This window comes from Camelus dromedarius, chromosome 5 (genome assembly GCF_036321535.1).
Source record: "Camelus dromedarius isolate mCamDro1 chromosome 5, mCamDro1.pat, whole genome shotgun sequence".
Lineage (NCBI taxonomy): Eukaryota > Metazoa > Chordata > Mammalia > Artiodactyla > Camelidae > Camelus > Camelus dromedarius.
In genome coordinates this window covers 75,251,246-75,265,412 of record NC_087440.1, presented here as the reverse complement: position 1 = coordinate 75,265,412, position 14,167 = coordinate 75,251,246, and the positions used below count along the sequence as shown (strand labels likewise).

The 14,167-nt window shown below is 39.1% G+C and overlaps 1 protein-coding gene across 1 annotated transcript in view; it reads left to right on the top strand.

Annotated features, from left to right (window-relative positions):
* Positions 1-756: 756 nt before the first annotated feature.
* Positions 757-14,167, top strand: part of SEL1L (SEL1L adaptor subunit of SYVN1 ubiquitin ligase) — a 50,991-nt gene continuing 37,580 nt past the window's right edge. Inside the window, exons 1-3 of the mRNA XM_031454140.2 lie at positions 757-937; positions 6,108-6,145; positions 6,997-7,228. Coding sequence (XP_031310000.1) covers positions 868-937; positions 6,108-6,145; positions 6,997-7,228 — 340 coding nt within the window. The 5' untranslated portion in view covers positions 757-867. The remainder of the gene's footprint in view (positions 938-6,107; positions 6,146-6,996; positions 7,229-14,167) is intronic.

The window sequence follows — 14,167 nt, the reverse complement described above, 5'->3', positions numbered from 1 at the left end:
TTGCCTCGTGGCCCTCGTAAAAATGAATACTAGCTTGACATGATCTGTACTGAGTGGGGTTTATTTTGTTTTGCTTTGTAGAGGAAAAGAGGATGGGTAGTGAGTTCCACACTGGTTTCTGTATATACAGTACTGTTTCGTTTAAGTTTAAAAAAAAAAAAAAACTCGAATCTAGTCTAGCTGTTGTATTTTTCCTCAGTGCTGATATCATGTCTAATTCAAATTTTCTAAATAAAAGAGGAAGGGGAGCTTAACACACTACAAACGCTTAACCTTATAAAGTGTGTTTATTAATACTTATTTGGCTCCAAAAAAAAGTCTATGAGTTCATGGCCTTGAGTTGGTGTCTAGTCCAGATGTTAGCTAAGTTCCCTTAATTTCAACAGCCACCTGCACTTTTAAATATTGCCCCAGGATGGACTACGTTTCCCAAGAGCGAACACTGAGAAAGGCCCATGAAGTGCATTGTGGGAATTGTAGTCTGGATGACGACTTTCTCCCAACTCGGCCTCATGCTCTGATTCCGGGATGGGTAAACCCAGGATCTACCAATTAGAGGGGGCCATGTCGGTGAGGCCGTGGTCCAACCGGAAAAGCCGGTGTGAGAAGCTCGCATAATAATTGGCCAATGCTTGACCCCGGGGGCGGGGCAATAAGGTGGGCGGGAAGGCCGCGGCGATTGGGTTAGGAGCCCGGGGCGGCGGGCGGGGATTGGCTGCGCGCTAGGGCAGGGAGGCCTGGGAAGAGGCGGAGGAAGGCGACCAGAGCAGGAAGAGCAGCAGCGAGGCGGCGGCGGCGGCGGCTGAGTCGGTGGCGGCAGGGGCGAAAGCGACAGCTCCAGGGGGTGGCAGCGGCCCTGAGAGCAGGATGCGGGTCTGGGTCGGGCTGACGCTGCTGCTTTGTGCGGTGCTTCTGGGCTCTGCCTCGGCGTCCTCGGGTCAGTATCCGCCCCCTCGGACTGGAGGCCAGGAGCCACCGCCCCCCGGCCTCCATCCCGGGGCAGGGCCATGGGAACTCCAGCTGGGGACTCCACTCTCTGGTCATACCTCGCACTGGCCTGTCACTCACTGTCATTTCTTGGGCTTCGGTTGGCCTGGGCCAGAGCAGATGTTTAGGGGAGCAAGAGAGGGGAGGAAAAGAAGGGGCGGTCACCCTGCCCACACCTCTTCTCACTTGACAAACTTTATGTGACTCCTCACGAATCTGAAATTGACTCCATGGGTGTGAATCCCGACAGCTGGCTTAGACCCACAGTGACACAGGAGCCCTACCGGAGCTTCCACGACTCTCATGTAGGTTATGTGCTGCATCGGTTTTGAAACTCTGGATTTGGGATTTGTAAGTTAAATTAATTGGCACACTTGGAGCTGTCAATGGGCAGAGCCAGGTCCATCCCCCAGGATGTTGACAGTGGTTTGGTGGGTTTACTGAGATGGTCCTCATCTTTTTGTCTATTTAAAAATGAAGACTTTTGCTGTAATTGAGCCCTTGTAAAGAAATATACCTGAGAAAGTGGTTTTTACCTCTGTCACAGTGTTTCTGAGTTACCTCATGTTTGCTGATAGTAACTTTATGATTTTTGAAAAAATCTTGGTCCTTATAAATGTGAAGTGGATAACAACTAGTTTTAACTTTTTATATACATATAGAAATTCATATGCTTTTGAATTGACTTTTCAATTAGCTGATTTATACTCTGGTTCTGAAAATTATTATTTCTCATTTTAATAGTTTAATCTGCCTACGTCTGAAAATGCCTATTTTGAGGGTGTTGGTAAAGAAACAATTAGTATGATAAAGCTTTTGAATCTTAATCAGTTTCAGTTAACAAAACAGCTGTTCTGTAGCTTTAAATTTTTTCTGGAACAAGGCAGGGTATAAATGTCAACTCTTTTTTTTTTTCCAACAGAAAATTTCCCAGATGGTTATTTGAATCCTCAAATTATCTGTCCTAGTTGTAAGTCAATGCCATAACGTCATTCTGCTTCTAAAATAAGAGGTCTAAACCTAAAATTCTACCCATAATGTGGTTTAAGATACAATTTCAAAAGGAACAAGCATATGCCAGTTACTTTACTGCCAACACCATGCTTTGAGGTCTTCCCCCCTCCTTTCAGTGTTAATTTGTGTTCATGACCAAATCTTTAAAACTCAGTGCTACTTCTGAAGCACTGCTAGCAGGTATTTGATCAAAGGAAGTATGAGATGAAACCGTTGAGTGTAATGGGTAGCATACCTGATGGACCAAGAACCACTTGCATCAGAATTTCTCTTAAGGGTTTGTTAAAAATGCAGTTTTAGGTCTGGAACAAGTTGAGGCATCTGTAGTTTAGCAAGTTTCACAAGTGATACTTCACACTAAAGTGTAAAAACTACTAGTTAAAGAACACGATATATATCCCTCTGAATTCAGTTTGCAGAACTTAAAGAAAATTAAAGCATACAAACGTTTTCCTTCCTCTTCCTTTGACTAGATTTCATATATTAAAAGCTTGTCCATGGAGATGATCCTTGAAGAAGTTTTTTGATCAACAGTTGGGATTCTCAGTATATTATAGTAGAAGACTGCTAATGCTGATGTGTTAAATTTTCAGGTTGTGTTGATGCAAGCAGAGGGCTAGGTTCACAAAACATCTGCTCTGATTTCCATCATAATTAAATTGCCGAAACATTTCTCTGGTAGAGGCAAGATTCTTACTTAACCAGAGCTAAAACAATATAGGTGTGCATGCTGGCCAGTAATAGAGGTACTGCTATTCTCATTTGAAGTGCAAATATCATAAAACACTTATATGAGATAAAGTTTTATAAATTGGTACGTGGATTTTCAGTTGACTTTATTATTCACCAACTTAATTATTTATACAGGATGTCAACCTCATTTTTAGTTTGGATTTAAAGATTTGCTCCTATTTAAAGATCAAGTTTTGGGTCAGAGTTTTGTATTGACTTACTGTTTGAGTGTTGGTCGTTTCCCAGAGCAAGTTGCATTTACTACCAGGTAGAATATGATCAGCTTGCAAAGGGAATCTTTATCCTATCGTTGTCAGTAGGTATTACCTGATACCTTGTTTTACAGGCATGTAAAAATGTACTATTTTATTAGAAATGTTTTCTTTTCTCTCTGAATGAATAAGTTTAAAGGAAGAGATTAAAAAGATGTTTCCCCTTCATTTTCTGGAGGTAATAATGAAAAAATGCTGAAACTTTTCTCAGAAATATTACATGTTTTCTTATTTTTGACAGGTTGTGGCTTCCTGGTTAAAATGATTTACTTTTTTTTTTTTTTTCTTTATCCCAAACACTATTACAGGGCCCTTTAAATTAGGTCCACTGCTGAGTATTTCAGGTCACAGTTATATTAACACCATGTATTCAAAGAGTAGATCTCGGATTGCAGAGGATGTTTAATTTCACTCTTCCTTTGTTCCTTAAAACTTTATTGTGAGTCAACAGAGCGGGTGGTATTATTCCCTTTTGACATATTGAGAAAAAGGAGGCAGAGCAGGCTTGCCATGTTGAACCACGTGTGTAACTGCAAATATGTAAGGAAGCCAGGTTTTGAGCCTAGCTCTCCAGGCCTTGGATTTGGAGTAATTAGGATTCAGCAGTGTCCTAGGGTCCACACAGATTCAGTGGCAAAGCCGAACACAGCATGTCTGGTCTCTTTTCACTAAACTTTTAAGACTTCTTGTGTTTGAAGATAAATCAGTTAATATACATGACAGTGAATTTGTAATGATCACTTTTCCCTGAAAGACTATCCCTGGTACTTTGCAGTTTTGCTAGCTGATATGATAAAAATGAAAATTGGTCTGTTTCAAAGGAAGGTGTTTGATTACCAGAGTAATGTAAACCATGATTATTTCGGGGATGATGCTGTTGAGTTGAGAAGTCTGTAACTCTTCACTGAATCCTTTTGCATTTTTCTTGTTGCTTGATGTATGTGTTCTGATAAAAAGCATTACTGTATTCTTTTTGTTTATGCATAAATTCAGTCTTTTTAATCTTTATCTGATGACCTATCAGAAGTTTCTAGGTTATAAGAAACTTCTTTAAAGTTTTATGTGAATGGATATATCAGTTTGAAAGAGAAAATAGTTTATGCTTTAAGATTACCATCTGAAGTAGGCTTTCCCAGTTTAGCAAATGAGAAAGAATTTTCTTGTTTACCAGTAACCTTAGTATATATTCTAGTTTGTGAAGAGAGAAAGAAAAGAGGAGCATGATGCAATTCATATGAAATAACCCTGAAGTCACAAGCTCCCATGTCTCTGGGAGTTTAAAAGCACAGTCTACTGCTCTAATGCCTGACAGCTTGTACTGTCTCAAACGTCCATGTCTTAGAATTTATTTATAGGCATCTGTATTATTTATGTGTTAGGTACAAATGTGACCTGTTGTGAAACAGGGTACTAAATTGAATGATCAGTGATTTAAGAGTTCCAGCTAATCTAAAGTTTCAGTATTTTTGGGTGTACCCTATGCATTTCACATTTACTGTCTGCTCTTGATACATTTACTAGTTAATGTTTGCAACTAATTAAATACATTTACACATATAACTTTGATATATGATAGAGATGAATTTTTTTTCCTTTATCCAAAGATTTGCTGAGAATGGACCTTGAACCATATGTTAGAATTTGGGCTTTGGGTAATACTTGTGAAGAAGTTAGCATGAAGGATGATTGTCCATTCATTGACATCACTATCTAAATATTGTAGGCATTATGGGAATAATACATGTTATACCCCTCTCCTCCCACCCACCATCTGAAAGGTAATCTAAAAGTAGTGAATGTGAGAAGGGAGGGTATAGCTCAGTGGTAAAGTGCATCCTTAGCATGCATGAGGTCCTGAGTTCAATCCCCAGTGCCTCCATTAAAATAAATTAAAAAATAAAAGTAGTGAATGTAAAAGTAGCTATAATTTTTCTTTGGATTTACAGCACTTTCATATATGACAGAACCTCACTAGCAGACTGGTTTTTGTAAATATTCAAAAGAAACAGATGTATTTGGCATATAATGAGTTGGTCATACTTCTTAAAGTAAACTAAGTATTTTGATAATACAAACTCCAAAACATGTTTTTGTTATACCTTAGAGAATTACCAATAATATTTAGGATATAATCATATGAAGTAAAGATAAATGGTAACCATAACACCAAATTTTCTAGTAAAAAAAATGACATGGTCTTATAGTGTTTTGTGTACTGGTTAATTTCCTCATACAATTTATGGAACAGGCAATACTGACATTCATTCCTAGATAAAATCAGGTAATTTTAAGAGTAAGAAGGAAACTTAGAGATCATCTGGCAGTTTTTGTTTTTTTTTTAACTGGCCGGGACTACAAAGATCAAATATTTGTGGATGGCTGTTGGGTTGAATAATGGAAGGAGACTTAATGCAATCAGACAAAGCCAGAACAGCTGATACGAATTTGGAAGAAAAATGTAACTTGTGGCTGGATTTATTGTTTATTTAATATAACCTGTTGATTTCTTAATAAATAGATTTCATGTAAGTGAGTACATGGTTATATCTTCAGTAAAGTTGAACACAAATCCTAAATATCTTTGGTAACTCTGCTGTCAAATAATAATAATTCTTAATGTCCAACTTTAGTAGTCTTAAGCAATAATATGCTAATTATCACTAAAATAAGCTAGAGTAACTCCAGATTCTGAACAAAAGAAAAGAATGGGTGGAATCCTGAACCACAAAACCAGAGCTCTATTTTTGTAAGTTCAGTAACTCACTCTGAGTAGTGCTATGTGCAGAAGAACTGGATGGCATCTGAAGAAATGTCTGGTTTTGGTTTTGGGGGTGGTGTTCTTGGTCATCCTACCTGTGTAACAGATGAAGCTAATGTCTTTCCTAGAGAAAGTGGAAAAAAATACTACTCCCAGCACCTTTTTTTCCTTTCCCTTTATCTTTTCTAAATAGTTGTTGAATACAACCAATTTTTAGATAATTCTAGATTTATTTATCCAGTGTCTGATTGTTATTTGTTGTTCTTATCAAATGCTTTCTTTTAACAATACCTGTGATTTCCAAACAAGAAAAATTACTCAATAGCCTTACATTTTCTTTACAGATGAGGAAGGTGGCCAAGAAGAATCCTTAGATTCCAAGGTGTGTACTCAAGTTTGCATTGACCAGTGTTTGATATCCAATTTAAAAGCATGAATTATGTATTTTAGAAGGGATATGGAATCTGCATCTTTTGAGCAACAGAATTGGATTTAAAAAAAAAAAAAGAGAGAGAAAGACAGCTGGTATCAATGTTAGTTCTAGTTCTTCTGGGGAAAAAAAAATCACTGACCTATAGGAGAGAGAATAATATTTCTGTTAAGAGTATTGGTTATTAGGTTTGATTTCAGTTTAAATGTGCTCTGTATATGTGTGTGTGTTGAAGAGCCTTAAGGCAGTTATATTTTTACCACCTAGTGAGAGATTGATTTTCTTTTTTTTTCTTTAGTTTTTAAATTTGAAGATTTAATCTCTGCCATTTGTCTCCACTTATATCAGTTTTTTAAAAATATATATATATGTATTTTGAGTTACTGCACTTGAATTGATTGATTGAATGAATAAGATGGATTATTACATACTCAAGACCAATCAGTTATGATCCTTGATCTCTAGACTAGAAAGAAGGTAAAAAAGAAGCAGGAAGTTACAGTACAGGGCTACCATTCAGGGAAGTGTAAGATAAATTGGGAGCAAGTAGGGGAAGGCCCTAACCTAGACTTCGGGAATTACAGAAGGCTTCCTGGGGCAGGAGGTAACATCTAAGTTGAAATCTTAAGAAAGAGCCAGGGTTAGACATGTGATGAAGGCAGTGATGGGCACACACCAGAGTCTACAGAGGCGAGTGAGGATGACACACTCTAGGAGCTGAAGTAGATACATCTGGATTAGGTCAGATTAGGTTGGAGGGAGGCTCGTTACTATTGGAAACTAAAAATACTTTATATTCTCAGACTTCTTTGCCGTCAGATGAGTCAGTAAAGGACCATAGCCCAGCAGGCAGAGTAGTCGCTGGCCAGATATTTCTTGATTCAGAAGAATCAGAATTGGAATCACCTATTCAAGAAGAGGAAGACGGCCTCAAGAGCCAAGAAGGGGAAAGTGTCACAGAAGAAATCAGCTTTCTAGACTCTCCAAATCCAGAAAACAAGGACTATGAAGACCCAACGAAAGTACGGAAACCAGGTAGTCTGGACGTTTCTATTGCTTTTGCCTGATTTAGGAAGGAGACAACTGAAATTTTAAAGCAGGTGTAGAAGATGCACAAATCTTATTTTACTGACTACTTACTGCATGTAATATATAGAGTGTAGTTTTACAGGATTTTCTAGATTTTAAGATATAAAAGTTATTCACTTAACAGATTTGACCCAAGTCATATAAGCTGAATTTGATAGTCAAAATTGCTTTTGTGTTGTATTAATATTCTAACATTCCTTTTTGGACTCCAGTATGTAACAGTCTGTCAGGGTGGTGCACAAAATAGAAGCTGAGACAGTAAGTGTTGTGTAACACACTGCTTTGGTTACTTTCAGAATTGTGTTAGGATTTTTACTACAATAACCTTTTCAATCATCCTAGGTAATCTGAGTTAGGTGTTTATCCCTCTCCAATTGAAGCTTACTTAAAAACTTTAATCCTCTTCAAGAACTTTCTTGACACAGTCTATTTTTAAATTTACAACTTGATCTTTCTCGCAATAGACTGTGCTTAAATTCTTACCCTTTTAAAAATTATTAATGTGTCCACTCTGCCCTGTCCCACCACCCTTCTGTCATTTAGTTTATTATTTCAAAGATCACTGCCATACCCCCTTTCTCTGTTATTAGCCAATCTCAAGAATTGATCCAGATTTTACCTTTTAAAAATATATTTTTATTATAAATATTTTATACTAGAGAGTAGGAAACCATTTTTTAAAATTAAAAGTACCTTAATCCCATCAACTAGAAATAACAGCTGTTAACATCATGGAGGATACTCTTTCAGGCTTTTTTCTAGATATATAGAAGACTAAATTGGTTCAAAATGTTTATAAACTATTTTACAGCCTGCGTTTTGCACTTAACAGGTGAACATTTTCCCCTATCATTTAATATTCTTTTACAATTTGATGGTTAATGGCTGTAAAGAAATTTACATGTAAATATACCTTAACAATTTTTTTTCCCCTGGGAGGTCATTTTTAATGCATCTTTGTGCAAATCTATGAAAATTTTCTGAGAATTCTTGAAAGGAAATTTGCTGGACTAAATATAAAATTTTAAAGGACAATTGATACATATTGCTAAATTGTTCTTCAGAAAAGTAAATCTGATTAGTTCCTTTGAAACTACTCCTTTTCCTCTACCTCAGCCAAGTATGTGTTACAATTTAAAAATGTTTGCCCAATATTACTATTTTATCCACTCCTTTTTTTTTTCATTCTGGAGATTTCCAAACACGCACAAAAGTAGAGGATGTAATGACCCCCATGTACCCACCATCACCCAGCTTCAACAGCCACCTATACTCTGGTTCTTGTTTCATCTCTACCACTCCACACACATTTACTCCTATTTTTTTTCTTGGAATATTTTACAGCAAATTCCACATTGTTTTACCTGTGTACATATCTCTAAAAGTAAGAATTTTTTTTCAACTAAACAAAAAATACAACAGTATTGTAACACCCACAAAATTAGCTATTATTCCTTTATTGCCCAATACCCAGACTCTGCTCAGTTTTCCCAGTTGTTTTAAATGGCTATTTGGAATTGGTTTGTTTCAGTCTGTATCCACACTAAGATCTTAGGCTTTTAATCTGTAACAATTCTCCCCCCCTTGTTTTTAAGTGTCATTTTATTTGTTAAACAAAGAATGTCCTTTGTGCTATACGATTTCCCACATTCTAGAGCTAGCTGGTCATATTCTTGTAATCGAGCTGGTTCCACTATCTGCTGTCTAGTCTGTGAACTGGAAGTCAGCTCTGGAGGCTTGGGTAGATTTAGTTCTATATTGTATTGAGTGTATTCGTAGACAGTGTTGTATACTTCCCGCTGCACTACCTGGGAAGTATATGGTATCTGATGGTGCCACCTCTTGTGGTAGATCAGTGAAGTTGAGTGGTGTCAGCCTGATCCAGCCATTCGAAAGTTCCTCATTGACCTTTCACCTAGAGGTTTTGGAAACCATTTCGTTTGTTTTCTGGATCCATTAATTCAGTAGAAGTTGCAAAGTGATGACTTTCTAACATTATTCCTTCTGCATTTGTTACCTGGGGATTCATTTACAAAGAAGAACTTTGCCTCATTAACTATTTGGTTACCTGGAAATATAGTCCATACAGAGGATAAGTGCTTGACTCTTTCCCTTGAAATATTTTCAAATAATAATTTGGTGCCCTAGCAACCTCCAAAGGAGATCAGTGATTATGTTTCTGTTTTTGTTTGTTTTGCTTTGCTTTGCTTTTGAGCATCATTACAAATCTGTGGGTTTTATACATCTATGTCTTACTTCTTTGCAATCATTCTTTTTATTGCTCACGTTATTCCATTTTTGTCTACTGAGAGTCCCTTTAGGTTCATTCCTTTGTATAATCATAGGACTAATCATAGGATAACTTTTAAACTTTTTTCAGGGAGGATGAGATGTCCCAAATTCATCTTACACATTTCCTGACCCAAAAATGAATCTCAGCCATTTCTCTAAGAAACCCAGATTCCTTTTAGTGGGAAATTGTATTTAGATACTACAATGTAGACACCAGGGTTATGCATTGCAACTGAGTTGTCATTATTTGTAGACCTTTTTGGTGGCTATGGTTAGGAAATGTAACGTTCGTATTGATTATTCCAGTTCAAATTAAATATTACAGGTGAGATTATACAAACGGTCAGATTGACAGATTGGACTCACAAGAATGAGAGATCTTACCCATTATCAAACTTGACTAATATTTTCAAAGATATGATTATCACAAGACACAAGTCACAGCTCTGTGACTGCCAGAGCTGCTTCCCGGTCCTGTCTTGTCTCAACTGGGATGCACTCTGGCCCAGATTTTAACATATGAGGATACATATGAAGTGTCACTTCCACAAAAGGGAGCTATTTCAGTTATGAAACATCTCCAGTTTATTCCCTGATAACTGCATGTCTTGTGTGATATTTTCTAAGAGATCATACCTGATAAATAATTAAACCTTAGGTTTATGTACACTAAGCAGTCTAGATGAACCAGGTCCATCCTGCTAAAGCAGTCCCCAAGTAAAGACTCTCCAGGTGGTGGATACCGTGAGTGTGTTTGCAAGAGGCCTCTTGTTAGCATGTTTCTCAGATGATTTGATCATGTCACCGTTCTGTCTCTCTGTTTCTTGGACAGTAAAAGGAGAGAATGGTCTCTGCTTGTCCTTTCTATATGTTGGGGGTTTTGCTTCTTTTATGTTTGTGTCTCCTTGCTCTGATGCTGAAAATTATGGTACCTAATAATATGAATGTTATATTGTTTTAATCAGACAAAAAAAATAAGGTATACATAGTTTCAAAATAACAATGGCAACCTTACCACTAACAACAGGACAACTGAATGCAGTTTAAGATTTCTTTGTGGTTCTTTTTGTTCATAGTATATATTTTAGTGACTTATAATGTGTTTTAAGATCACTTCAGCAATTCTCTATGTGGTCATACCAACCACTTTAGAAACATTTAGATTCTCTTGTTTTAGTTTTTCTTGTTTTTTTTCTTTTCATTTAAAGTTGTTTTTAATGTATTATTAATACATGAAAAAGCTTAGTACATGCATGTAAGTTGTACATGCATGACTTTGTGTATGTGCAGTCCCCACTGCATCAGAACTGGGGCATACCAGTTCTCCCCACCGCTGGGAATACCTTCCTCACCCGCTTGCCCAATCTATCCATCACATTTCTACTCATCCTTAAAGATAAACTTAAGTTTCCCTTTGCTGAAGCAGTTCCTGACCCACCCAAGGGCAGTTAAGAGTCTCTTGTACATAAGGACATCCTATTTGGTGTCCCTGTTTTCACCCTTTCCCCTGATGCCAGTTTTCTGACAGTGGCCAGACTGATCCTCCTTCCTGTTCAGAAGCCTCCAGTGGCTTCCTGTCCTGTTCAGAATAAAATCCAAACAAGGCTTTATGTGAGCAAGCCCCTCTCTATCTGACCTCCTCTCTGTCATGACTCCAGCCCCACTGCCTTCTGCTGTTTGTTGGACATTTCACACTTATTCCCAGCTGTGTCAAGGATCCCCAAGACTGTACCCTCGAGATCCATGATTCTCTGGAAAGACTCACAGGACCCAGCACATAGTCATGTTTACAGCCATGATTTATTACAGCAAAAGAATACAAAGCAAAATCAGCAAAGGGAAAGGTGCATGGGGTGAAGTCTGGCAGAGGCCAGATGCAAGCTTCCAGGGGTCGTCTCCCAGGGCAGCCACAGGGAAAGTGTTTCATTTCCCCAGCAACAAATTGTGACAGTGTGTGTGAAATGTTGTCTGCCAGGGAAACTTGTTAGAGACCTAATACCTGGAGTTTTTATGGGGGCTAGTCACGTGCCAAAATTGCAGGCTCCCAGAAGGAAAGCAGGTGTTCGGCATAAACCGTATCGTTTGTACAATTGGGATGAGTCACTCGTAACAGTTAGGATAGTGGGAACCCTTCCAAATTTTAAGTTCCCAGACACAAGCCAAGGGCCAACCTTGGAAGGAGGCCTTTTTAAGGACAGACGTTTAGGCCTGTTAGGTTCACTCTTCTCTACATGGCATACTCCCATGGTCATTGGCCAGATTGTTTTTATACTAAAAGTATTACCGATAAGACCCAGATAGATAGTAGAGTTAGAGTAACCTGCAGTTATGCTCTTCATGTGTCTTAACCACAGAACAAATCCCATTAATCAGAAAGGTCTATCTTAAAAAGCAGGTAGCCTAAAGTTTCTGTATTAACCACTGTTACCTGGCCCTAAGCATCAGTTCAGGCCCAGTACAAGTCTGGCCAGTAAGTTGAAGCTGACTTGAAAGCCTTTCAGGGCTGAGGCAGTGTGGTGATAATCAGGGTGCACATGCAGAAGTACAGTCCAAGAAGGAATTATCGGGGATTCCCAGAGGACCCCTAGAAACAGAATGTACAATCGCTAGGGCACCCCCAGCAAAGCATGAATTAGTTGGGAAGTATGATGTGGTTTTCCACCATGGGCGTCTTTTCCTACAGCTCCCAGCCCAATTCAAATAATTTAGGTCAGTCCTTGGTTTCAGAGGGACTACCAGTCAGTTCAGTTTCGTTGTCCTTGACAACAGTTCATCCACTCATGAATGTGGTCAGCATCTGGAGGTTTTCTGTGTGGAAGGCTCGGTCTTCTCCTGCTGCCCCACAGTCAGCCTTGCCAGGGCTGATCGTAGACCATAGGCTCAGCAGTCTGAATTCAAAGCACTGTCAACAGCTTGGAAAGGTGCACGGAGAGTTTTCCTTCAGGAAGAGGAGAAGCTTCCAGACATAGTTTCAAAAAACGAAGATCGTAATGCCCTCTCCCCTCCCTTGTGCCTCTCCAGGTGCAGGGGTTTTGGTTTATTTTCCTTGATTGTTGCAAAATCTGTGTTTCCATTCAACAATCATAATTTTGTATTTTTTCAGTCATCCCCTGCTCTCATCCAGACCCTTTGTCTTGAGCAATTGTGTGAAAGAGGTGCAAAACATCTTCATAGGAAAACACCATTACACAGCTGAACCTGAAAAACATCGTATTCACAGGTTGGTCAGGACAAAACTCCAGAATTTCCAAAAAATTTCAGGATGGTTTTACATAACCTCCCATCCCTTTCACCCTGATCTCTTATCCAGTGGACAGCCTAGAGAAGACCAACCCCTTTCTGAAGACAGCTCATCAGTTGGACTAAGGTGTGTGCAGCAGGAGAGAGGCGAGGAAAGCAGAGGCAGGTATCAGTTCATTGTTGCAAACGGCAGCTCCTCCAGAGACCCAGGCACAGGGAGTCGACCCCAGTAAGACATGTCCTAGAGGGGATGGGGAGCTGGCCCAGCCTGTCCGGGAGGAAATCAGAGGTCTCAGTTGCTATGATGTACCCTCTCCCCAGTTGCAGCTTTCAATGATAGTCTCAAGTGAAGAATTGTGGTCAGTCTCTGTATCAGAACTCTGCAGGCAGTCAGCCGCTTTTTGCAGATGGTCCCATCAAGGAACATCCTACAGGCATTTGTAGGGGACCCAAACAGTCCTGCCAGGCAGCTGTGACTTACTCACAGGGTGAGCCCCACAGAGAGGTGGCTTCACGTACAGAGGTCAGAGTGTGTTTACACTCTGTTTACAAGCCTATGCCTGCTTTCAGTTCTGCACAGCTCCCACTGAGGCTGGAAGCCTATACTGGATGGCATCAGGCTTTAGCTTAGAATAAAGTCTAAGCAATTAGGATCTGTGAATTCAGAAGTTTAGAAAAGCCAGAGGTTTTTCTTCAGCAGTGAAGCCTAGATGCTGGAGGCCAGAAAGTCCAAGTGGCAGACGAGACTTTCCTATGACTGGTTTTGTCGGTCTTCGAGTCTAAAATCAACCCGCTCACAGACCTGCACCTCAGTCTTTAAGGGACAGACCTCTGCTTCCACAAGCTCTCATTAGCCAACTAAAACCTGCTTTTTAAAACTCTAAAAGTGTATCTCCATCTGTAGATCACCTCTCTTTCTCATTGTCTCCCTTTTTCCAGAGGCTCCAGTAAGCAAAAATCCTTATCTTCCATAGCAGAGCTCATCAGTTACAGTCTTGTTCTGTTTCCAGTACTCAAAGAGTTTAAATTCCATCCCGCCCACTGGCAACAAAAAGCAAGGAAGTTGTGTCCCACTGACACATTTCCTTTTTTGCAGCTTCCCCTGATCAGGATGATTCCTCTGGCATGTATGGAATTACAAGCATTTAACATTTTATATCCATTTTTACCGTACATCCGGATGTCACAGCCACACAATATGAAGTCACTAAAGAAATTTTCTTTTTTTTTTTTTCTTCTCATTGCAAATATACTTAAACTCCTAGCAATAAATTCAGTGTTTGCAGTGTTAACATTAGAGCCACCAGGGAAGAGCCAGGCTGGAGTGCAGAGGAGGGAGGAGTGGGGGAGGTA